At 47.7% G+C, this 26319-nt stretch overlaps 1 protein-coding gene across 1 annotated transcript in view; it reads right to left on the bottom strand.

Moving 5' to 3' along the window:
• The window catches only part of glb1l (galactosidase, beta 1-like), a 93579-nt gene extending 69402 nt beyond the window's left edge, over window positions 1–24177 (bottom strand). Inside the window, exon 1 of the mRNA XM_055871883.1 lies at window positions 23989–24177. Coding sequence (XP_055727858.1) covers window positions 23989–24051 — 63 coding nt within the window. The 5' untranslated portion in view covers window positions 24052–24177. The remainder of the gene's footprint in view (window positions 1–23988) is intronic.
• Between the last annotated feature and the right edge of the window lie 2142 nt (window positions 24178–26319).

A 26319-nucleotide genomic window follows, 5' to 3' on the forward strand; every position in this document is an offset into this window, starting at 1 on the left:
CAACACCCACCTGTAGCACGCGCTCCAGCAGGTATATCTCACTGGTCACCATAGCAACACTCACCAGTAGCACGCGCTCCAGCAGGTATATTTCACTGGTCACCATAGCAACACTCACCAGTAGCACGCGCTCCAGCAGGTATATTTCACTGGTCACCATAACAACACCTACCTGTAGCACACGCTCCAGCAGGTATATTTCACTGGTCACCATAACAACACCCACCTGTAGCACGCGCTCCAGCAGGTATATCTCACTGGTCACCATAGCAACACTCACCAGTAGCACGCGCTCCAGCAGGTATATCTCACTGGTCACCATAGCAACACTCACCAGTAGCACGCGCTCCAGCAGGTATATCTCACTGGTCACCATAACAACACCCACCAGTATCACGCGCTCCAGCAGGTATATCTCACTGGTCACCATAACACCCACCAGTAGCACGCGCTCCAGCAGGTATATCTCACTGGTCACCATAACAACACCCACCTGTAGCACGCGCTCCAGCAGGTATATCTCACTGGTCACCATAACAACACCCACCAGTAGCACGCGCTCCAGCAGGTATATCTCACTGGTCACCATAACAACACCCACCCGTAGCACGCGCTCCAGCAGGTATATCTCACTGGTCACCATAACAACACCCACCAGTAGCACGCGATCCAGCAGGTATATCTCACTGGTCACCATAACAACACCCACCCGTAGCACGCGCTCCAGCAGGTATATCTCACTGGTCACCATAACAACACCCACCAGTAGCACGCGCTCCAGCAGGTATATCTCACTGGTCACCATAACAACACCTACCAGTAGCACGCGCTCCAGCAGGTATATCTCACTGGTCACCATAACAACACCCACCAGTAGCACGCGCTCCAGCAGGTATATCTCACTGGTCACCATAACAACACCTACCAGTAGCACGCGCTCCAGCAGGTATATCTCACTGGTCACCATAACAACACCTACCTGTAGCACACGCTCCAGCAGGTATATCTCACTGGTCACCATAACAACACCCACCAGTAGCATGCGCTCCAGCAGGTATATCTCACTGGTCACCATAACAACACCCACCAGTAGCACGCGCTCCAGCAGGTATATCTCACTGGTCACCATAACAACACCCACCAGTAGCACGCGCTCCAGCAGGTATATCTCACTGGTCACCATAACAACACCCACCCGTAGCACGCGCTCCAGCAGGTATATCTCACTGGTCACCATAACAACACCCACCAGTAGCACGCGCTCCAGCAGGTATATCTCACTGGTCACCATAACAACACCCACCAATAGCACGCGCTCCAGCAGGTATATCTCACTGGTCACCATAACAACACCCACCAGTAGCATGCGCTCCAGCAGGTATATCTCACTGGTCACCATAACAACACCCACCAGTAGCACGCGCTCCAGCAGGTATATCTCACTGGTCACCATAACAACACCTACCAGTAGCACGCGCTCCAGCAGGTATATCTCACTGGTCACCATAACAACACCCACCAGTAGCACGCGCTCCAGCAGGTATATCTCACTGGTCACCATAACAACACCTACCAGTAGCACGCGCTCCAGCAGGTATATCTCACTGGTCACCATAACAACACCCACCAGTAGCACGCGCTCCAGCAGGTATATCTCACTGGTCACCATAACAACACCTACCAGTAGCACGCGCTCCAGCAGGTATATCTCACTGGTCACCATAACAACACCTACCTGTAGCACACGCTCCAGCAGGTATATCTCACTGGTCACCATAACAACACCCACCAGTAGCATGCGCTCCAGCAGGTATATCTCACTGGTCACCATAACAACACCCACCAGTAGCACGCGCTCCAGCAGGTATATCTCACTGGTCACCATAACAACACCCACCAGTAGCACGCGCTCCAGCAGGTATATCTCACTGGTCACCATAACAACACCCACCCGTAGCACGCGCTCCAGCAGGTATATCTCACTGGTCACCATAACAACACCCACCAGTAGCACGCGCTCCAGCAGGTATATCTCACTGGTCACCATAACAACACCCACCAATAGCACGCGCTCCAGCAGGTATATCTCACTGGTCACCATAACAACACCCACCAGTAGCATGCGCTCCAGCAGGTATATCTCACTGGTCACCATAACAACACCCACCAGTAGCACGCGCTCCAGCAGGTATATCTCACTGGTCACCATAACAACACCTACCAGTAGCACGCGCTCCAGCAGGTATATCTCACTGGTCACCATAACAACACCCACCAGTAGCACGCGCTCCAGCAGGTATATCTCACTGGTCACCATAACAACACCCACCAGTAGCACGCGCTCCAGCAGGTATATCTCACTAGTCACCATAACAACACCTACCTGTAGCACGCGCTCCAGCAGGTATATCTCACTGGTCACCATAACAACACCTACCTGTAGCACGCGCTCCAGCAGGTATATCTCACTGGTCACCATAACAACACCCACCAGTAGCACGCGCTCCAGCAGGTATATCTCACTGGTCACCATAACAACACCTACCTGTAGCACGCGCTCCAGCAGGTATATCTCACTGGTCACCATAACAACACCTACCTGTAGCACGCGCTCCAGCAGGTATATCTCACTGGTCACCATAACAACACCCACCAGTAGCACGCACTCCAGCAGGTATATCTCACTGGTCACCATAACAACACCTACCTGTAGCACGCGCTCCAGCAGGTATATCTCACTGGTCACCATAACAACACCTACCTGTAGCACGCGCTCCAGCAGGTATATCTCACTGGTCACCATAACAACACCTACCAGTAGCACGCGCTCCAGCAGGTATATCTCACTGGTCACCATAACAACACCCACCAGTAGCATGCGCTCCAGCAGGTATATCTCACTGGTCACCATAACAACACCCACCAGTAGCATGCGCTCCAGCAGGTATATCTCACTGGTCACCATAGTAGCACGCGCTCCAGCAGGTATATCTCACTGGTCACCATAACAACACCCACCAGTAGCATGCGCTCCAGCAGGTATATCTCACTGGTCACCATAACAACACCCACCAGTAGCACGCGCTCCAGCAGGTATATCTCACTGGTCACCATAACAACACCCACCAGTAGCACGCGCTCCAGCAGGTATATCTCACTGGTCACCATAACAACACCCACCAGTAGCACGCGCTCCAGCAGGTATATCTCACTGGTCACCATAACAACACCCACCAGTAGCACGCGCTCCAGCAGGTATATCTCACTGGTCACCATAACAACACCCACCTGTAGCACGCGCTCCAGCAGGTATATCTCACTGGTCACCATAACAACACCCACCAGTAGCACGCGCTCCAGCAGGTATATCTCACTGGTCACCATAACACCCACCCGTAGCACGCGCTCCAGCAGGTATATCTCACTGGTCACCATAACAACACCCACCAGTAGCACGCGCTCCAGCAGGTATATTTCACTGGTCATCCCCAAAGCCAACACCTCTTTGGCCTCCTTTCCTTTCAGTTCTCTGCTGCCAATGACTGGAACGAATTGCAAAAATCACTGAAGTTGGAGACTTATATCTCTCTCACTAACTTTAAACACCAGCTGTCAGAGCAGCTCACAGATTACTGCACCTGTACATAGCCCATCTGTAAATAGCCCATCCAATCTACCTACCTCATCCCCATATTGTTTTTATTTACTTTTCTGCTCTTTTGCACACCAGTATCACTACTTACACACCTTCATCTGCTCATCATCATCTGCTCATCTATCACTCCAGTGTTAATTTACTAAATTGTAATTACTTCGCTACTATGGCCTATTTATTGCCTCACCTCCCTAATCTTACTTCATTTACACACACTGTGTATAGATTTTCTATTGTGTTATTGACTGTACGTTTGTTTATTCCATGTGTAACTCTGTGTTGTTGTTTGTGTCGCACTGCTTTGCTTTATCTTGGCCAGGTCGCAGTTGTAAATGAGAGCTTGTTCTCAACTAGCCTACCTGGTTAAATAAAGGTTAAATAAAAATAAATAAATAAAATTCATTCATAAAACGGTGAATATATATAGTTTCTGGTTTGTGTGAAATGGTTCAGAATAATATAAAACCAGTCTGCACAGCACCAAGGTGAATTGGTTTAGTCTTGACTCTTGGCTGACAGTCTTGGGGGATGGGTAATGTAGTCTTGACTCTTGGTTGACAGTGTTGGGGGATGGGTAATGTAGTCTTGACTCTTGGTTGACAGTGTTGGGGGGATGGGTAATGTAGTCTTGACTCTTGGTTGACAGTGTTGGGGGGATGGGTAATGTAGTCTTGACTCTTGGTTGACAGTGTTGGGGGGATGGGTAATGTAGTCTTGACTCTTGGTTGACAGTGTTGGGGGAGGGGTAATGTAGTCTTGACTCTTGGTTGACAGTGTTGGGGGATGGGTAATGTAGTCTTGACTCTTGGCTGACAGTCTTGGGGGATGGGTAATGTAGTCTTGACTCTTGGTTGACAGTGTTGGGGGATGGGTAATGTAGTCTTGACTCTTGGTTGACAGTGTTGGGGGATGGGTAATGTAGTCTTGACTCTTGATTGACAGTGTTGGGGGGATGGGTAATGTAGTCTTGACTCTTGGTTGACAGTGTTGGGGGGATGGGTAATGTAGTCTTGACTCTTGGTTGACAGTGTTGGGGGGATGGGTAATGTAGTCTTGACTCTTGGTTGACAGTGTTGGGGGGATGGGTAATGTAGTCTTGACTCTTGGTTGATAGTGTTGGGGGATGGGTAATGTAGTCTTGACTCTTGGTTGACAGTGTTGGGGGAGGGGTAATGTAGTCTTGACTCTTGGTTGACAGTGTTGGGGGGGATGGGTAATGTAGTCTTGACTCTTGGTTGACAGTGTTGGGAGATGGGTAATGTAGTCTTGACTCTTGGTTGACAGTGTTGGGGGGGATGGGTAATGTAGTCTTGACTCTTGGTTGACAGTGTTGGGGGAGGGGTAATGTAGTCTTGACTCTTGGCTGACAGTGTTGGGGGAGGGGTAATGTAGTCTTGACTCTTGGTTGACAGTGTTGGGGGATGGGTAATGTAGTCTTGACTCTTGGTTGACAGTGTTGGGGGGATGGGTAATGTAGTCTTGACTCTTGGTTGACAGTGTTGGGGGGATGGGTAATGTAGTCTTGACTCTTGGTTGACAGTGTTGGGGGGATGGGTAATGTAGTCTTGACTCTTGGTTGACAGTGTTGGGGGGATGGGTAACGTAGTCTTGACTCTTGGTTGACAGTGTTGGGGGGATGGGTAATGTAGTCTTGACTCTTGGTTGACAGTGTTGGGGGGATGGGTAATGTAGTCTTGACTCTTGGTTGACAGTGTTGGGGGATGGGTAACGTAGTCTTGACTCTTGGTTGACAGTGTTGGGGGGATGGGTAATGTAGTCTTGACTCTTGGTTGACAGTGTTGGGGGATGGGTAATGTAGTCTTGACTCTTGATTGACAGTGTTGGGGGGATGGGTAATGTAGTCTTGACTCTTGGTTGACAGTGTTGGGAGATGGGTAATGTAGTCTTGACTCTTGGTTGACAGTGTTGGGGGGGATGGGTAATGTAGTCTTGACTCTTGGTTGACAGTGTTGGGGGATGGGTCATGTAGTCTTGACTCTTGGTTGACAGTGTTGGGGGGATGGGTAATGTAGTCTTGACTCTTGGTTGACAGTGTTGGGGGATGGGTAATGTAGTCTTGACTCTTGGTTGACAGTGTTGGGGGGATGGGTAATGTAGTCTTGACTCTTGGTTGACAGTGTTGGGGGATGGGTAATGTAGTCTTGACTCTTGGCTGACAGTGTTGGGGGAGGGGTAATGTAGTTTTGACTCTTGGCTGACAGTGTTGGGGGATGGGTAATGTAGTCTTGACTCTTGGTTGACAGTGTTGGGGGATGGGTAATGTAGTCTTGACTCTTGGTTGACAGTGTTGGGGGATGGCTAAAGTAGTCTTGACTCTTGGTTGACAGTGTTGGGGGGATGGGTAATGTAGTCTTGACTCTTGGTTGACAGTGTTGGGGGGGATGGGTAATGTAGTCTTGACTCTTGGTTGACAGTGTTGGGGGGGATGGGTAATGTAGTCTTGACTCTTGGTTGACAGTGTTGGGGGGATGGGTAATGTAGTCTTGACTCTTGGTTGACAGTGTTGGGGGGATGGGTAATGTAGTCTTGACTCTTGGTTGATAGTGTTGGGGGATGGGTAATGTAGTCTTGACTCTTGGTTGACAGTGTTGGGGGATGGGTAATGTAGTCTTGACTCTTGGTTGACAGTGTTGGGGGATGGGTAATGTAGTCTTGACTCTTGGTTGACAGTGTTGGGGGATGGGTAATGTAGTCTTGACTCTTGGCCAACAGTGTTGGGGGAGGGGTAATGTAGTTTTGACTCTTGGCTGACAGTGTTGGGGGATGGGTAATGTAGTCTTGACTCTTGGTTGACAGTGTTGGGGGATGGGTAATGTAGTCTTGACTCTTGGTTGACAGTGTTGGGGGGGATGGGTAATGTAGTCTTGACTCTTGGTTGACAGTGTTGGGGGGGATGGGTAATGTAGTCTTGACTCTTGGTTGACAGTGTTGGGGGGATGGGTAATGTAGTCTTGACTCTTGGTTGACAGTGTTGGGGGGATGGGTAATGTAGTCTTGACTCTTGGTTGATAGTGTTGGGGGATGGGTAATGTAGTCTTGACTCTTGGTTGACAGTGTTGGGGGATGGGTAATGTAGTCTTGACTCTTGGTTGACAGTGTTGGGGGATGGGTAATGTAGTCTTGACTCTTGGTTGACAGTGTTGGGGGATGGGTAATGTAGTCTTGACTCTTGGTTGACAGTGTTGGGGGGGATGGGTAATGTAGTCTTGACTCTTGGTTGACAGTGTTGGGGGGGTGATGTAGTCTAGACTCTTGGTTGACAGTGTTGGGGGGGAGGGGTAATGTAGTCTTGACTCTTGGTTGACAGTGTTGGGGGAGGGGTAATGTAGTCTTGACTCTTGATTGACAGTGTTGGGGAGATGGGTAATGTAGTCTTGACTCTTGATTGACAGTGTTGGGGGATGGGTAATGTAGTCTTGACTCTTGATTGACAGTGTTGGAGGGATGGGTAATGTAGTCTTGACTCTTGGTTGACAGTGTTGGGGGGATGGGTAATGTAGTCTTGACTCTTGATTGACAGTGTTGGGGGATGGGTAATGTAGTCTTGACTCTTGGTTGACAGTGTTGGGGGGATGGGTAATGTAGTCTTGACTCTTGGTTGACAGTGTTGGGGGGATGGGTAATGTAGTCTTGACTCTTGGTTGACAGTGTTGGGGGGATGGGTAATGTAGTCTTGACTCTTGGTTGATAGTGTTGGGGGATGGGTAATGTAGTCTTGACTCTTGATTGACAGTGTTGGGGGGATGGGTAATGTAGTCTTGACTCTTGGTTGACAGTGTTGGGGGGATGGGTAATGTAGTCTTGACTCTTGGTTGACAGTGTTGGGGGGATGGGTAATGTAGTCTTGACTCTTGGTTGACAGTGTTGGGGGGATGGGTAATGTAGTCTTGACTCTTGGTTGACAGTGTTGGGGGATGGGTAATGTAGTCTTGACTCTTGGCTGACAGTGTTGGGGAGGGGTAATGTAGTCTTGACTCTTGGTTGACAGTGTTGGGGGATGGGTAATGTAGTCTTGACTCTTGGTTGACAGTGTTGGGGTGATGGGTAATGTAGTCTTGACTCTTGGTTGACAGTGTTGGGGGGATGGGTAATGTAGTCTTGACTCTTGGTTGACAGTGTTGGGGCATGGGTAATGTAGTCTTGACTCTTGGTTGACAGTGTTGGGGGATGGGTAATGTAGTCTTGACTCTTGGTTGACAGTGTTGGGGGATGGGTAATGTAGTCTTGACTCTTGGTTGACAGTGTTGGGGGATGGGTAATGTAGTCTTGACTCTTTATTGACAGTGTTGGGGGGGATGGGTAATGTAGTCTTGACTCTTGGTTGACAGTGTTGGGGGGATGGGTAATGTAGTCTTGACTCTTGGTTGACAGTGTTGGGGGGATGGGTAATGTAGTCTTGACTCTTGGTTGACAGTGTTGGGGGATGGGTAATGTAGTCTTGACTCTTGGTTGACAGTGTTGGGGGGATGGGTAATGTAGTCTTGACTCTTGGTTGACAGTGTAGGGGGGGTGATGTAGTCTTGACTCTTGGTTGACAGTGTTGGGGGATGGGTAATGTAGTCTTGACTCTTGGTTGACAGTGTTGGGGGGATGGGTAATGTAGTCTTGACTCTTGGTTGACAGTGTTGGGGGGATGGGTAATGTAGTCTTGACTCTTGGTTGACAGTGTTGGGGGGATGGGTAATGTAGTCTTGACTCTTGGTTGATAGTGTTGGGGGATGGGTAATGTAGTCTTGACTCTTGGTTGACAGTGTTGGGGGATGGGTAATGTAGTCTTGACTCTTGGTTGACAGTGTTGGGGGATGGGTAATGTAGTCTTGACTCTTGGTTGACAGTGTTGGGGGATGGGTAATGTAGTCTTGACTCTTGGTTGACAGTGTTGGGGGATGGGTAATGTAGTCTTGACTCTTGGCCGACAGTGTTGGGGGAGGGGTAATGTAGTTTTGACTCTTGGCTGACAGTGTTGGGGGATGGGTAATGTAGTCTTGACTCTTGGTTGACAGTGTTGGGGGATGGGTAATGTAGTCTTGACTCTTGGTTGACAGTGTTGGGGGATGGCTAAAGTAGTCTTGACTCTTGGTTGACAGTGTTGGGGGGATGGGTAATGTAGTCTTGACTCTTGGTTGACAGTGTTGGGGGGGATGGGTAATGTAGTCTTGACTCTTGGTTGACAGTGTTGGGGGGGATGGGTAATGTAGTCTTGACTCTTGGTTGACAGTGTTGGGGGGATGGGTAATGTAGTCTTGACTCTTGGTTGACAGTGTTGGGGGGATGGGTAATGTAGTCTTGACTCTTGGTTGATAGTGTTGGGGGATGGGTAATGTAGTCTTGACTCTTGGTTGACAGTGTTGGGGGATGGGTAATGTAGTCTTGACTCTTGGTTGACAGTGTTGGGGGATGGGTAATGTAGTCTTGACTCTTGGTTGACAGTGTTGGGGGGATGGGTAATGTAGTCTTGACTCTTGGTTGACAGTGTTGGGGCATGGGTAATGTAGTCTTGACTCTTGGTTGACAGTGTTGGGGGGATGGGTAATGTAGTCTTGACTCTTGGTTGACAGTGTTGGGGGATGGGTAATGTAGTCTTGACTCTTGGTTGACAGTGTTGGGGGGGATGGGTAATGTAGTCTTGACTCTTGGTTGACAGTGTAGGGGGGGTGATGTAGTCTTGACTCTTGGTTGACAGTGTTGGGGGATGGGTAATGTAGTCTTGACTCTTGGTTGACAGTGTTGGGGGGATGGGTAATGTAGTCTTGACTCTTGGTTGACAGTGTTGGGGCATGGGTAATGTAGTCTTGACTCTTGGTTGACAGTGTTGGGGGATGGGTAATGTAGTCTTGACTCTTGGTTGACAGTGTTGGGGGATGGGTAATGTAGTCTTGACTCTTGGTTGACAGTGTTGGGGGATGGGTAATGTAGTCTTGACTCTTGGCTGACAGTGTTGGGGAGGGGTAATGTAGTCTTGACTCTTGGTTGACAGTGTTGGGGGATGGGTAATGTAGTCTTGACTCTTGGTTGACAGTGTTGGGGTGATGGGTAATGTAGTCTTGACTCTTGGCCGACAGTGTTGGGGGATGGGTAATGTAGTCTTGACTCTTGGCTGACAGTGTTGGGGAGGGGTAATGTAGTCTTGACTCTTGGTTGACAGTGTTGGGGGATGGGTAATGTAGTCTTGACTCTTGGTTGACAGTGTTGGGGTGATGGGTAATGTAGTCTTGACTCTTGGCCGACAGTGTTGGGGGAGGGGTAATGTAGTCTTGACTCTTGGTTGACAGTGTTGGGGCATGGGTAATGTAGTCTTGACTCTTGGTTGACAGTGTTGGGGGATGGGTAATGTAGTCTTGACTCTTGGTTGACAGTGTTGGGGGATGGGTAATGTAGTCTTGACTCTTGGTTGACAGTGTTGGGGGATGGGTAATGTAGTCTTGACTCTTTATTGACAGTGTTGGGGGGGATGGGTAATGTAGTCTTGACTCTTGGTTGACAGTGTTGGGGGGATGGGTAATGTAGTCTTGACTCTTGGTTGACAGTGTTGGGGGATGGGTAATGTAGTCTTGACTCTTGGCTGACAGTGTTGGGGAGGGGTAATGTAGTCTTGACTCTTGGTTGACAGTGTTGGGGGATGGGTAATGTAGTCTTGACTCTTGGTTGACAGTGTTGGGGTGATGGGTAATGTAGTCTTGACTCTTGGTTGACAGTGTTGGGGGGATGGGTAATGTAGTCTTGACTCTTGGTTGACAGTGTTGGGGCATGGGTAATGTAGTCTTGACTCTTGGTTGACAGTGTTGGGGGATGGGTAATGTAGTCTTGACTCTTGGTTGACAGTGTTGGGGGATGGGTAATGTAGTCTTGACTCTTGGTTGACAGTGTTGGGGGATGGGTAATGTAGTCTTGACTCTTTATTGACAGTGTTGGGGGGGATGGGTAATGTAGTCTTGACTCTTGGTTGACAGTGTTGGGGGATGGGTAATGTAGTCTTGACTCTTGGTTGACAGTGTTGGGGTGATGGGTAATGTAGTCTTGACTCTTGGTTGACAGTGTTGGGGGATGGGTAATGTAGTCTTGACTCTTTATTGACAGTGTTGGGGGGGATGGGTAATGTAGTCTTGACTCTTGGTTGACAGTGTTGGGGGGATGGGTAATGTAGTCTTGACTCTTGGTTGACAGTGTTGGGGGGATGGGTAATGTAGTCTTGACTCTTGGTTGACAGTGTTGGGGGATGGGTAATGTAGTCTTGACTCTTGGTTGACAGTGTTGGGGGGATGGGTAATGTAGTCTTGACTCTTGGTTGACAGTGTTGGGGGATGGGTAATGTAGTCTTGACTCTTGGTTGACAGTGTTGGGGTGATGGGTAATGTAGTCTTGACTCTTGGTTGACAGTGTTGGGGGGATGGGTAATGTAGTCTTGACTCTTGGTTGACAGTGTTGGGGCATGGGTAATGTAGTCTTGACTCTTGGTTGACAGTGTTGGGGGATGGGTAATGTAGTCTTGACTCTTGGTTGACAGTGTTGGGGGATGGGTAATGTAGTCTTGACTCTTGGTTGACAGTGTTGGGGGATGGGTAATGTAGTCTTGACTCTTGGCTGACAGTGTTGGGGAGGGGTAATGTAGTCTTGACTCTTGGTTGACAGTGTTGGGGGATGGGTAATGTAGTCTTGACTCTTGGTTGACAGTGTTGGGGTGATGGGTAATGTAGTCTTGACTCTTGGTTGACAGTGTTGGGGGGATGGGTAATGTAGTCTTGACTCTTGGTTGACAGTGTTGGGGCATGGGTAATGTAGTCTTGACTCTTGGTTGACAGTGTTGGGGGATGGGTAATGTAGTCTTGACTCTTGGTTGACAGTGTTGGGGGATGGGTAATGTAGTCTTGACTCTTGGTTGACAGTGTTGGGGGATGGGTAATGTAGTCTTGACTCTTTATTGACAGTGTTGGGGGGGATGGGTAATGTAGTCTTGACTCTTGGTTGACAGTGTTGGGGGGATGGGTAATGTAGTCTTGACTCTTGGTTGACAGTGTTGGGGGATGGGTAATGTAGTCTTGACTCTTGGCTGACAGTGTTGGGGAGGGGTAATGTAGTCTTGACTCTTGGTTGACAGTGTTGGGGGATGGGTAATGTAGTCTTGACTCTTGGTTGACAGTGTTGGGGTGATGGGTAATGTAGTCTTGACTCTTGGTTGACAGTGTTGGGGGGATGGGTAATGTAGTCTTGACTCTTGGTTGACAGTGTTGGGGCATGGGTAATGTAGTCTTGACTCTTGGTTGACAGTGTTGGGGGATGGGTAATGTAGTCTTGACTCTTGGTTGACAGTGTTGGGGGATGGGTAATGTAGTCTTGACTCTTGGTTGACAGTGTTGGGGGATGGGTAATGTAGTCTTGACTCTTTATTGACAGTGTTGGGGGGGATGGGTAATGTAGTCTTGACTCTTGGTTGACAGTGTTGGGGGATGGGTAATGTAGTCTTGACTCTTGGTTGACAGTGTTGGGGTGATGGGTAATGTAGTCTTGACTCTTGGTTGACAGTGTTGGGGGATGGGTAATGTAGTCTTGACTCTTTATTGACAGTGTTGGGGGGGATGGGTAATGTAGTCTTGACTCTTGGTTGACAGTGTTGGGGGGATGGGTAATGTAGTCTTGACTCTTGGTTGACAGTGTTGGGGGGATGGGTAATGTAGTCTTGACTCTTGGTTGACAGTGTTGGGGGATGGGTAATGTAGTCTTGACTCTTGGTTGACAGTGTTGGGGGGGATGGGTAATGTAGTCTTGACTCTTGGTTGACAGTGTTGGGGGAGGGGTAATGTAGTTTTGACTCTTGGTTGACAGTGTTGGGGGATGGGTAATGTAGTCTTGACTCTTGGTTGACAGTGTTGGGGGAGGGGTAATGTAGTTTTGACTCTTGGTTGACAGTGTTGGGGGATGGGTAATGTAGTCTTGACTCTTGGTTGACAGTGTTGGGGGGGGTGGGTAATGTAGTCTTGACTCTTGGTTGACAGTGTTGGGGGATGGGTAATGTAGTCTTGACTCTTGGTTGACAGTGTTGGGGGATGGGTAATGTAGTCTTGACTCTTGGTTGACAATGTTGGGGGATGGGTAATGTAGTCTTGACTCTTGGTTGACAATGTTGGGGGATGGGTAATGTAGTCTTGACTCTTGGTTGACAGTGTTGGGGGATGGGTAATGTAGTCTTGACTCTTGGTTGACAGTGTTGGGGGATGGATAATGTAGTCTTGACTCTTGGTTGACAGTGTTGGGGGGGTAATGTAGTCTTGACTCTTGGTTGACAGTGTTGGGGGAGGGGTAATGTAGTCTTGACTCTTGGTTGACAGTGTTGGGGGGGATGGGTAATGTAGTCTTGACTCTTGGTTGACAGTGTTGGGGGATGGGTAGTGTAGTCTTGACTCTTGGTTGACAGTGTTGGGAGATGGGTAATGTAGTCTTGACTCTTGGTTGACAGTGTTGGGAGATGGGTAATGTAGTCTTGACTCTTGGTTGACAGTGTTGGGGGGGATGGGTAATGTAGTCTTGACTCTTGGTTGACAGTGTTGGGAGATGGGTAATGTAGTCTTGACTCTTGGTTGACAGTGTTGGGGGGGATGGGTAATGTAGTCTTGACTCTTGGTTGACAGTGTTGGGGGAGGGGTAATGTAGTCTTGACTCTTGGCTGATAGTGTTGGGGGATGGGTAATGTAGTCTTGACTCTTGGTTGACAGTGTTGGGGGAGGGGTAATGTAGTCTTGACTCTTGGCTGATAGTGTTGGGGGATGGGTAATGTAGTCTTGACTCTTGGTTGACAGTGTTGGGGGGATGGGTAATGTAGTCTTGACTCTTGGTTGACAGTGTTGGGGGATGGGTAATGTAGTCTTGACTCTTGGTTGACAATGTTGGGGGATGGGTAATGTAGTCTTGACTCTTGGTTGACAGTGTTGGGGGATGGGTAATGTAGTCTTGACTCTTGGTTGACAGTGTTGGGGGATGGGTAATGTAGTCTTGATTCTTGATTGACAGTGTTGGGGGGATGGGTAATGTAGTCTTGACTCTTGGTTGACAGTGTTGGGGGGATGGGTAATGTAGTCTTGACTCTTGGTTGACATTGTTGGGGGGGATGGGTAATGTAGTCTTGACTCTTGGTTGACAGTGTTGGGGGATGGGTAATGTAGTCTTGACTCTTGGTTGACAGTGTTGGGGGGATGGGTAATGTAGTCTTGACTCTTGGTTGACAGTGTTGGGGTGATGGGTAATGTAGTCTTGACTCTTGGTTGACAGTGTTGGGGGGATGGGTAATGTAGTCTTGACTCTTGGTTGACAGTGTTGGGTGGATGGGTAATGTAGTCTTGACTCTTGGTTGACAGTGTTGGGGGATGGGTAATGTAGTCTTGACTCTTGGTTGACAGTGTTGGGGGATGGGTAATGTAGTCTTGATTCTTGATTGACAGTGTTGGGGGGATGGGTAATGTAGTCTTGACTCTTGGTTGACAGTGTTGGGGGGATGGGTAATGTAGTCTTGACTCTTGGTTGACAGTGTTGGGGGGATGGGTAATGTAGTCTTGACTCTTGGTTGACAGTGTTGGGGGATGGGTAATGTAGTCTTGACTCTTGGTTGACAGTGTTGGGGGATGGGTAATGTAGTCTTGACTCTTGATTGACAGTGTTGGGGGATGGGTAATGTAGTCTTGATTCTTGATTGACAGTGTTGGGGGGATGGGTAATGTAGTCTTGACTCTTGGTTGACAGTGTTGGGGGGATGGGTAATGTAGTCTTGACTCTTGGTTGACATTGTTGGGGGGGATGGGTAATGTAGTCTTGACTCTTGGTTGACAGTGTTGGGGGATGGGTAATGTAGTCTTGACTCTTGGTTGACAGTGTTGGGGGGATGGGTAATGTAGTCTTGACTCTTGGTTGACAGTGTTGGGGTGATGGGTAATGTAGTCTTGACTCTTGGTTGACAGTGTTGGGGGGATGGGTAATGTAGTCTTGACTCTTGGTTGACAGTGTTGGGTGGATGGGTAATGTAGTCTTGACTCTTGGTTGACAGTTTTGGGGTGATTGGTAATGTAGTCTTGACTCTTGGTTGACAGTGTTGGGGGATGGGTAATGTAGTCTTGACTCTTGGTTGACAGTGTTGGGAGATGGGTAATGTAGTCTTGACTCTTGGTTGACAGTGTTGGGGGGATGGGTAATGTAGTCTTGACTCTTGGCTGATAGTGTTGGGGGAGGGGTAATGTAGTCTTGACTCTTGGTTGACAGTGTTGGGGGATGGGTAATGTAGTCTTGACTCTTGGTTGACAGTGTTGGGGGGATGGGTAATGTAGTCTTGACTCTTGGTTGACAGTGTTGGGGGATGGGTAATGTAGTCTTGACTCTTGGTTGACAATGTTGGGGGATGGGTAATGTAGTCTTGACTCTTGGTTGACAGTGTTGGGGGGATGGGTAATGTAGTCTTGACTCTTGGTTGACAGTGTTGGGGGGATGGGTAATGTAGTCTTGACTCTTGGTTGACAGTGTTGGGGGATGGGTAATGTAGTCTTGACTCTTGGTTGACAGTGTTGGGGGGGGTGGGTAATGTAGTCTTGACTCTTGGTTGACAGTGTTGGGGGAGGGGTAATGTAGTCTTGACTCTTGGCTGATAGTGTTGGGGGAGGGGTAATGTAGTCTTGACTCTTGGTTGACAGTGTTGGGGGATGGGTAATGTAGTCTTGACTCTTGGTTAACAGTGTTGGGGGATGGGTAATGTAGTCTTGACTCTTGGTTGACAATGTTGGGGGATGGGTAATGTAGTCTTGACTCTTGGTTGACAGTGTTGGGGGATGGGTAATGTAGTCTTGACTCTTGGTTGACAGTGTTGGGGGATGGGTAATGTAGTCTTGACTCTTGGTTGACAGTGTTGGGGGGGTAATGTAGTCTTGACTCTTGGTTGACAGTGTTGGGGGAGGGGTAATGTAGTCTTGACTCTTGGTTGACAGTGTTGGGGGGGATGGGTAATGTAGTCTTGACTCTTGGTTGACAGTGTTGGGGGATGGGTAATGTAGTCTTGACTCTTGGTTGACAGTGTTGGGAGATGGGTAATGTAGTCTTGACTCTTGGTTGACAGTGTTGGGGGGGATGGGTAATGTAGTCTTGACTCTTGGTTGACAGTGTTGGGAGATGGGTAATGTAGTCTTGACTCTTGGTTGACAGTGTTGGGGGGGATGGGTAATGTAGTCTTGACTCTTGGTTGACAGTGTTGGGGGAGGGGTAATGTAGTCTTGACTCTTGGCTGATAGTGTTGGGGGATGGGTAATGTAGTCTTGACTCTTGGTTGACAGTGTTGGGTGGATGGGTAATGTAGTCTTGACTCTTGGTTGACAGTGTTGGGGGATGGGTAATGTAGTCTTGACTCTTGGTTGACAATGTTGGGGGATGGGTAATGTAGTCTTGACTCTTGGTTGACAGTGTTGGGGGATGGGTAATGTAGTCTTGACTCTTGGTTGACAGTGTTGGGGGATGGGTAATGTAGTCTTGACTCTTGGTTGACAGTGTTGGGGGATGGGTAATGTAGTCTTGATTCTTGATTGACAGTGTTGGGGGGATGGGTAATGTAGTCTTGACTCTTGGTTGACAGTGTTGGGGGGATGGGTAATGTAGTCTTGACTCTTGGTTGACATTGTTGGGGGGGATGGGTAATGTAGTCTTGACTCTTGGTTGACAGTGTTGGGGGATGGGTAATGTAGTCTTGACTCTTGGTTGACAGTGTTGGGGGGATGGGTAATGTAGTCTTGACTCTTGGTTGACAGTGTTGGGGTGATGGGTAATGTAGTCTTGACTCTTGGTTGACAGTGTTGGGGGGATGGGTAATGTAGTCTTGACTCTTGGTTGACAGTGTTGGGTGGATGGGTAATGTAGTCTTGACTCTTGGTTGACAGTTTTGGGGTGATTGGTAATGTAGTCTTGACTCTTGGTTGACAGTGTTGGGGGATGGGTAATGTAGTCTTGACTCTTGGTTGACAGTGTTGGGAGATGGGTAATGTAGTCTTGACTCTTGGTTGACAGTGTTGGGGGGATGGGTAATGTAGTCTTGACTCTTGGCTGATAGTGTTGGGGGAGGGGTAATGTAGTCTTGACTCTTGGTTGACAGTGTTGGGGGATGGGTAATGTAGTCTTGACTCTTGGTTGACAATGTTGGGGGATGGGTAATGTAGTCTTGACTCTTGGTTGACAGTGTTGGGGGGATGGGTAATGTAGTCTTGACTCTTGGTTGACAGTGTTGGGGGGATGGGTAATGTAGTCTTGACTCTTGGTTGACAGTGTTGGGGGATGGGTAATGTAGTCTTGACTCTTGGTTGACAGTGTTGGGGGGGATGGGTAATGTAGTCTTGACTCTTGGTTGACAGTGTTGGGAGATGGGTAATGTAGTCTTGACTCTTGGTTGACAGTGTTGGGGGGGATGGGTAATGTAGTCTTGACTCTTGGTTGACAGTGTTGGGGGAGGGGTAATGTAGTCTTGACTCTTGGCTGATAGTGTTGGGGGATGGGTAATGTAGTCTTGACTCTTGGTTGACAGTGTTGGGGGGATGGGTAATGTAGTCTTGACTCTTGGTTGACAGTGTTGGGGGATGGGTAATGTAGTCTTGACTCTTGGTTGACAATGTTGGGGGATGGGTAATGTAGTCTTGACTCTTGGTTGACAGTGTTGGGGGATGGGTAATGTAGTCTTGACTCTTGGTTGACAGTGTTGGGGGATGGGTAATGTAGTCTTGACTCTTGGTTGACAGTGTTGGGGGATGGGTAATGTAGTCTTGATTCTTGATTGACAGTGTTGGGGGGATGGGTAATGTAGTCTTGACTCTTGGTTGACAGTGTTGGGGGGATGGGTAATGTAGTCTTGACTCTTGGTTGACATTGTTGGGGGGGATGGGTAATGTAGTCTTGACTCTTGGTTGACAGTGTTGGGGGATGGGTAATGTAGTCTTGACTCTTGGTTGACAGTGTTGGGGGGATGGGTAATGTAGTCTTGACTCTTGGTTGACAGTGTTGGGGTGATGGGTAATGTAGTCTTGACTCTTGGTTGACAGTGTTGGGGGGATGGGTAATGTAGTCTTGACTCTTGGTTGACAGTGTTGGGTGGATGGGTAATGTAGTCTTGACTCTTGGTTGACAGTTTTGGGGTGATTGGTAATGTAGTCTTGACTCTTGGTTGACAGTGTTGGGGGATGGGTAATGTAGTCTTGACTCTTGGTTGACAGTGTTGGGAGATGGGTAATGTAGTCTTGACTCTTGGTTGACAGTGTTGGGGGGATGGGTAATGTAGTCTTGACTCTTGGCTGATAGTGTTGGGGGAGGGGTAATGTAGTCTTGACTCTTGGTTGACAGTGTTGGGGGATGGGTAATGTAGTCTTGACTCTTGGTTGACAATGTTGGGGGATGGGTAATGTAGTCTTGACTCTTGGTTGACAGTGTTGGGGGATGGGTAATGTAGTCTTGACTCTTGGTTGACAGTGTTGGGGGATGGGTAATGTAGTCTTGACTCTTGGTTGACAGTGTTGGGGGATGGGTAATGTAGTCTTGATTCTTGATTGACAGTGTTGGGGGGATGGGTAATGTAGTCTTGACTCTTGGTTGACAGTGTTGGGGGGATGGGTAATGTAGTCTTGACTCTTGGTTGACATTGTTGGGGGGGATGGGTAATGTAGTCTTGACTCTTGGTTGACAGTGTTGGGGGATGGGTAATGTAGTCTTGACTCTTGGTTGACAGTGTTGGGGGGATGGGTAATGTAGTCTTGACTCTTGGTTGACAGTGTTGGGGTGATGGGTAATGTAGTCTTGACTCTTGGTTGACAGTGTTGGGGGGATGGGTAATGTAGTCTTGACTCTTGGTTGACAGTGTTGGGTGGATGGGTAATGTAGTCTTGACTCTTGGTTGACAGTTTTGGGGTGATTGGTAATGTAGTCTTGACTCTTGGTTGACAGTGTTGGGGGATGGGTAATGTAGTCTTGACTCTTGGTTGACAGTGTTGGGAGATGGGTAATGTAGTCTTGACTCTTGGTTGACAGTGTTGGGGGGATGGGTAATGTAGTCTTGACTCTTGGCTGATAGTGTTGGGGGAGGGGTAATGTAGTCTTGACTCTTGGTTGACAGTGTTGGGGGATGGGTAATGTAGTCTTGACTCTTGGTTGACAATGTTGGGGGATGGGTAATGTAGTCTTGACTCTTGGTTGACAGTGTTGGGGGGATGGGTAATGTAGTCTTGACTCTTGGTTGACAGTGTTGGGGGGATGGGTAATGTAGTCTTGACTCTTGGTTGACAGTGTTGGGGGATGGGTAATGTAGTCTTGACTCTTGGTTGACAGTGTTGGGGGGGGTGGGTAATGTAGTCTTGACTCTTGGTTGACAGTGTTGGGGGAGGGGTAATGTAGTCTTGACTCTTGGTTGACAGTGTTGGGGGGATGGGTAATGTAGTCTTGACTCTTGGTTGACAGTGTTGGGGGATGGGTAATGTAGTCTTGACTCTTGGTTGACAGTGTTGGGGGGGTGGGTAATGTAGTCTTGACTCTTGGTTGACAGTGTTGGGGGAGGGGTAATGTAGTCTTGACTCTTGGCTGATAGTGTTGGGGGAGGGGTAATGTAGTCTTGACTCTTGGTTGACAGTGTTGGGGGATGGGTAATGTAGTCTTGACTCTTGGTTAACAGTGTTGGGGGATGGGTAATGTAGTCTTGACTCTTGGTTGACAGTGTTGGGGGATGGGTAATGTAGTCTTGACTCTTGGTTGACAGTGTTGGGGGATGGGTAATGTAGTCTTGACTCTTGGTTGACAGTGTTGGGGGATGGGTAATGTAGTCTTGACTCTTGGTTGACAGTGTTGGGGGGGTAATGTAGTCTTGACTCTTGGTTGACAGTGTTGGGGGAGGGGTAATGTAGTCTTGACTCTTGGTTGACAGTGTTGGGGGGGATGGGTAATGTAGTCTTGACTCTTGGTTGACAGTGTTGGGGGATGGGTAATGTAGTCTTGACTCTTGGTTGACAGTGTTGGGAGATGGGTAATGTAGTCTTGACTCTTGGTTGACAGTGTTGGGGGGGATGGGTAATGTAGTCTTGACTCTTGGTTGACAGTGTTGGGAGATGGGTAATGTAGTCTTGACTCTTGGTTGACAGTGTTGGGGGGGATGGGTAATGTAGTCTTGACTCTTGGTTGACAGTGTTGGGGGAGGGGTAATGTAGTCTTGACTCTTGGCTGATAGTGTTGGGGGATGGGTAATGTAGTCTTGACTCTTGGTTGACAGTGTTGGGGGGATGGGTAATGTAGTCTTGACTCTTGGTTGACAGTGTTGGGGGGGATGGGTAATGTAGTCTTGACTCTTGGTTGACAGTGTTGGGGGAGGGGTAATGTAGTCTTGACTCTTGGCTGATAGTGTTGGGGGATGGGTAATGTAGTCTTGACTCTTGGTTGACAGTGTTGGGGGGATGGGTAATGTAGTCTTGACTCTTGGTTGACAGTGTTGGGGGATGGGTAATGTAGTCTTGACTCTTGGTTGACAGTGTTGGGGGATGGGTAATGTAGTCTTGACTCTTGGTTGACAGTGTTGGGGGATGGGTAATGTAGTCTTGATTCTTGATTGACAGTGTTGGGGGGATGGGTAATGTAGTCTTGACTCTTGGTTGACAGTGTTGGGGGGATGGGTAATGTAGTCTTGACTCTTGGTTGACATTGTTGGGGGGGATGGGTAATGTAGTCTTGACTCTTGGTTGACAGTGTTGGGGGATGGGTAATGTAGTCTTGACTCTTGGTTGACAGTGTTGGGGGGATGGGTAATGTAGTCTTGACTCTTGGTTGACAGTGTTGGGGTGATGGGTAATGTAGTCTTGACTCTTGGTTGACAGTGTTGGGGGGATGGGTAATGTAGTCTTGACTCTTGGTTGACAGTGTTGGGTGGATGGGTAATGTAGTCTTGACTCTTGGTTGACAGTTTTGGGGTGATTGGTAATGTAGTCTTGACTCTTGGTTGACAGTGTTGGGGGATGGGTAATGTAGTCTTGACTCTTGGTTGACAGTGTTGGGAGATGGGTAATGTAGTCTTGACTCTTGGTTGACAGTGTTGGGGGGATGGGTAATGTAGTCTTGACTCTTGGCTGATAGTGTTGGGGGAGGGGTAATGTAGTCTTGACTCTTGGTTGACAGTGTTGGGGGATGGGTAATGTAGTCTTGACTCTTGGTTGACAGTGTTGGGGGGATGGATAATGTAGTCTTGACTCTTGGTTGACAGTGTTGGGGGGGATGGGTAATGTAGTCTTGACTCTTGGTTGACAGTGTTGGGGGATGGGTAATGTAGTCTTGACTCTTGGTTGACAGTGTTGGGGGGATGGGTAATGTAGTCTTGACTCTTGGTTGACAGTGTTGGGGTGATGGGTAATGTAGTCTTGACTCTTGGTTGACAGTGTTGGGGGGATGGGTAATGTAGTCTTGACTCTTGGTTGACAGTGTTGGGTGGATGGGTAATGTAGTCTTGACTCTTGGTTGACAGTGTTGGGGTGATGGGTAATGTAGTCTTGACTCTTGGTTGACAGTGTTGGGGGGATGGGTAATGTAGTCTTGACTCTTGGTTGACAGTGTTGGGTGGATGGGTAATGTAGTCTTGACTCTTGGTTGACAGTTTTGGGGTGATTGGTAATGTAGTCTTGACTCTTGGTTGACAGTGTTGGGGGATGGGTAATGTAGTCTTGACTCTTGGTTGACAGTGTTGGGAGATGGGTAATGTAGTCTTGACTCTTGGTTGACAGTGTTGGGGGGATGGGTAATGTAGTCTTGACTCTTGGCTGATAGTGTTGGGGGAGGGGTAATGTAGTCTTGACTCTTGGTTGACAGTGTTGGGGGATGGGTAATGTAGTCTTGACTCTTGGTTGACAGTGTTGGGGGGATGGATAATGTAGTCTTGACTCTTGGTTGACAGTGTTGGGGGATGGGTAATGTAGTCTTGACTCTTGGTTGACAATGTTGGGGGATGGGTAATGTAGTCTTGACTCTTGGTTGACAGTGTTGGGGGGATGGGTAATGTAGTCTTGACTCTTGGCTGATAGTGTTGGGGGAGGGGTAATGTAGTCTTGACTCTTGGTTGACAGTGTTGGGGGATGGGTAATGTAGTCTTGACTCTTGGTTGACAGTGTTGGGGGGATGGATAATGTAGTCTTGACTCTTGGTTGACAGTGTTGGGGGATGGGTAATGTAGTCTTGACTCTTGGTTGACAATGTTGGGGGATGGGTAATGTAGTCTTGACTCTTGGTTGACAGTGTTGGGGGATGGGTAATGTAGTCTTGACTCTTGGTTGACAGTGTTGGGGGATGGGTAATGTAGTCTTGACTCTTGGTTGACAGTGTTGGGGGATGGGTAATGTAGTCTTGATTCTTGATTGACAGTGTTGGGGGGATGGGTAATGTAGTCTTGACTCTTGGTTGACAGTGTTGGGGGGATGGGTAATGTAGTCTTGACTCTTGGTTGACATTGTTGGGGGGGATGGGTAATGTAGTCTTGACTCTTGGTTGACAGTGTTGGGGGATGGGTAATGTAGTCTTGACTCTTGGTTGACAGTGTTGGGGGGATGGGTAATGTAGTCTTGACTCTTGGTTGACAGTGTTGGGGTGATGGGTAATGTAGTCTTGACTCTTGGTTGACAGTTTTGGGGTGATTGGTAATGTAGTCTTGACTCTTGGTTGACAGTGTTGGGGATGGGTAATGTAGTCTTGACTCTTGGTTGACAGTGTTGGGGGATGGGTAATGTAGTCTTGACTCTTGGTTGACAGTGTTGGGGGATGGGTAATGTAGTCTTGACTCCTGGTTGACAGTGTTGGGGGGATGGGTAATGTAGTCTTGACTCTTGGTTGACAGTGTTGGGGGGGATGGGTAATGTAGTCTTGACTCTTGGTTGACAGTCTTGGGGGATGGGTAATGTAGTCTTGACTCTTGGTTGACAGTGTTGGGGGGATGGGTAATGTAGTCTTGACTCTTGGTTGACAGTGTTGGGGGGGATGGGTAATGTAGTCTTGACTCTTGGTTGACAGTGTTGGGGGGGATGGGTAATGTAGTCTTGACTCTTGGCTGACAGTGTTGGGGGGGATGGGTAATGTAGTCTTGACTCTTGGTTGACAGTGTTGGGGGATGTAGTCTTGACTCTTGGTTGACAGTGTTGGGAGATGGGTAATGTAGTCTTGACTCTTGGTTGACAGTGTTGGGGGGGATGGGTAATGTAGTCTTGACTCTTGGTTGACAGTGTTGGGGGATGGGTAATGTAGTCTTGACTCTTGGTTGACAGTGTTGGGGGATGGGTAATGTAGTCTTGACTCTTGGTTGACAGTGTTGGGGGGGGATGGGTAATGTAGTCTTGACTCTTGGTTGACAGTGTTGGGGGGGATGGGTAATGTAGTCTTGACTCTTGGTTGGCAGTGTTGGGGGAGATGGGTAATGTAGTCTTGACTCTTGGTTGATAGTGTTGGGGGATGGGTAATGTAGTCTTGACTCTTGGTTGACAGTGTTGGGGGGATGGGTAATGTAGTCTTGACTCTTGGTTGACAGTGTTGGGGGGGGATGGGTAATGTATTGATGCTCGAGTGCCAAATCAACACACATTTGTTTCCATTTGTCTTTGTTACTTCTTTTTGATATTTATATGTCTTATTTTTGTATATATTTATATAGTTTTAAATATTATGACTTTATTTGTGTTGTTCTGAATAAAAATTACAGTTAGTGCAGAATGGTGCTTTTATGTCAAATGTAAAATAACGTAGAATTGAATAAGATGATCTATTCATGCAATGTTTTTACTATAAAGGACATCTTTCCACCCCTACTCTTGTCCAGGGTGGTCTGTGACCCCAAAACCATCTGGCCCAGAGCTCTATCATAATTCCTGCGTTGCCATGTCATGCATATAGAGAACAGTTTCTAAAACTGTATATTTAAGGCTCGGGTCCAAGAAGTGATGGTAAATGGTAGGGAGTTTCTCTGTTATCCACTTTGTTTAAATTATTATTATTATTATTGGTTTAGTGGAGCGTCACTTTCTTTCTTTCAAGCGTTCGAGGGTTTAGTTCAAATATAATTTTCTGAATGGAGGGCTATCCATTTTCATATCAGAGGTCCGATTTCATCCATGTAACGTTATACTTGATAATAACAATATAATGTCAATATAATGTATGTATTTACTATATTATACCCTGAAGGAAAATAAACAAGTTGCAAATATGAGCGGCGATAGGTCTGATCCAGAGTCAGCTGGTATAATCACCTGGTATAGATAGAGGAAGTAGTATTTAATATGAAATAAATAATACAGAATCAAACTTACCACAGTTCTATTCACGGCTAAACAGACAAAGTAGACTAGAGAGAAAACAGTCTTCGTATCCATTGTTTCCTGTGTGGATTTAAATAAAATATAAACTTGCCATTTGCCTGGTTTAGTCTACTTGCTTTATCACTTGAAACGTTTAACGAGAGAAGCAACATGAGTCGTCCGCGCTCCCGAAATCCCCATCATGTGATGTTCACAATGCTTTGTCTCTCTGCTGGGTCCTAAAGCCCGACTCGTCTCCTGCTCCGGTGGCATACTGACGTTATAAATCCGTTCCTACTCACCAGACGATGAAAATATTCATTGAAATTCAGATGGATTAGGATTTTATTAATTTATATATAATTAATTACATTTCACAGATATTTTTCATACATTGATTATTAACAGTATCCTAAGTAATGCCCTACGTTGTTATACACTATTGTTAGGCTCTATAGCAGGCCTAACTTTACTACGTTTGAGAGATTTGTGCCTGCTCCTATTCCCCCTAACTCTAACACAGTGACTCTAACTCACATCCCATCTGATGCTGTCATGGCTAACAGGACAGACTCTTGTGTAAAATGAGAATCAGGGTAAAAGGTAACAATCACTATTGTGGTTAACATGGCCTGTGAACAAAACAGCCTGTTCAGGAACAGTATTATGGCCCAGAGAGACTATGGCCTGCACCAAGTCAACATGCTTTTTGTTCTGCGTTCGTATGCTTTTAGAATGACGCTTGTATGAAAAGACTTTCCTTAGGCTTGAGGACACATGTACAAGGCCTGACTTTCATCCAGATATGAGGCTCCTGATTATATCTGTTTTAAAGATGTGAATTAGTTAAAGATGCACCATGTTGAAAACCACCATTTCCTGGTTGCTAAAATTGTAATCGTTCACCTAATTTCAGTTTGTGACAAAACAAGCAAGTATAGTAGAGAATCATTGTACCATCTAAACCGCTGTGAAATATATTTTCCATAACCATACATATTTTATTTTCAACAGTTTGAAGCTGGTGTACAAAAGACCAAAAACTAAGGACGGGGAGCATAGAAATAGCAAACATAGAACACATCTACCGCTTCTTAGACTTGCTTTCAATGAGAAGGACAGATCTACAACACACATTTCTATGTGAATTCGGTTGAGGTCGCCCAAAAAGTATATTGCAGCTTTTAGATAGAGGTCTCTAGTTTTCATTAGTGCCACAGGCAGACCGTTGCCTGGACTGTATCATGGCTAAAGTAAAGGGAGATTTAATATAGGTTCTCACATGGCCCTCAGGCTGGATATAGCTAAGAAATCATAGAACGGGTGGTAATAAGGGCTCCTCCCAGAAACCCAGGAGACCTGAAGCTCCACCCCTCAGTTACAGGTACAGCTCCTCCCAGAAACCCAGGAGACCTTTAGCTCCACCCCTCAGTTACAGGTACAGCTCATCACCTGTGAAACCCAGGAGACCTTTAGCTCCACCCCTCAGTTACAGGTACAGCTCATCACCTGTGAAACCCAGGAGACCTGAAGCTCCACCCCTCAGTTACAGGTACAGCTCATCACCTGTGAAACCCAGGAGACCTTTAGCTCCACCCCTCAGTTACAGGTACAGCTCATCACCTGTGAAACCCAGGAGACCTTTAGCTCCACCCCTCAGTTACAGGTACAGCTCATCACCTGTGAAACCCAGGAGACCTTTAGCTCCACCCCTCAGTTACAGGTACAGCTCATCACCTGTGAAACCCAGGAGACCTTTAGCTCCACCCCTCTGTTACAGGTACAGCTCATCACCTGTGAAACCCAGGAGACCTGAAGCTCCACCCCTCAGTTACAGGTACAGCTCATCACCTGTGAAACCCAGGAGACCTTTAGCTCCACCCCTCAGTTACAGGTACAGCTCATCACCTGTGAAACCCGGGAGACCTTTAGCTCCACCCCTCTGTTACAGGTACAGCTCATCACCTGTGAACCCCAGGAGACCTGAAGCTCCACCCCTCTGTTACAGGTACAGCTCATCACCTGTGAAACCCAGGAGACCTGAAGCTCCACCCCTCTGTTACAGGTACAGCTCATCACCTGTGAAACCCAGGAGACCTGAAGCTCCACCCCTCTGTTACAGGTACAGCTCATCACCTGTGAAACCCAGGAGACCTGAAGCTCCACCCCTCAGTTACAGGTACAGCTCATCACCTGTGAAACCCGGGAGACCTTTAGCTCCACCCTCTGTTACAGGTACAGCTCATCACCTGTGAAACCCAGGAGACCTTTAGCTCCACCCTCTGTTACAGGTACAGCTCATCACCTGTGAAACCCAGGAGACGTGAAGCTCCACCCCTCAGT

Source organism: Salvelinus fontinalis, chromosome 19 (assembly GCF_029448725.1).
Source record: "Salvelinus fontinalis isolate EN_2023a chromosome 19, ASM2944872v1, whole genome shotgun sequence".
NCBI classification, from domain to species: Eukaryota; Metazoa; Chordata; class Actinopteri; order Salmoniformes; family Salmonidae; genus Salvelinus; species Salvelinus fontinalis.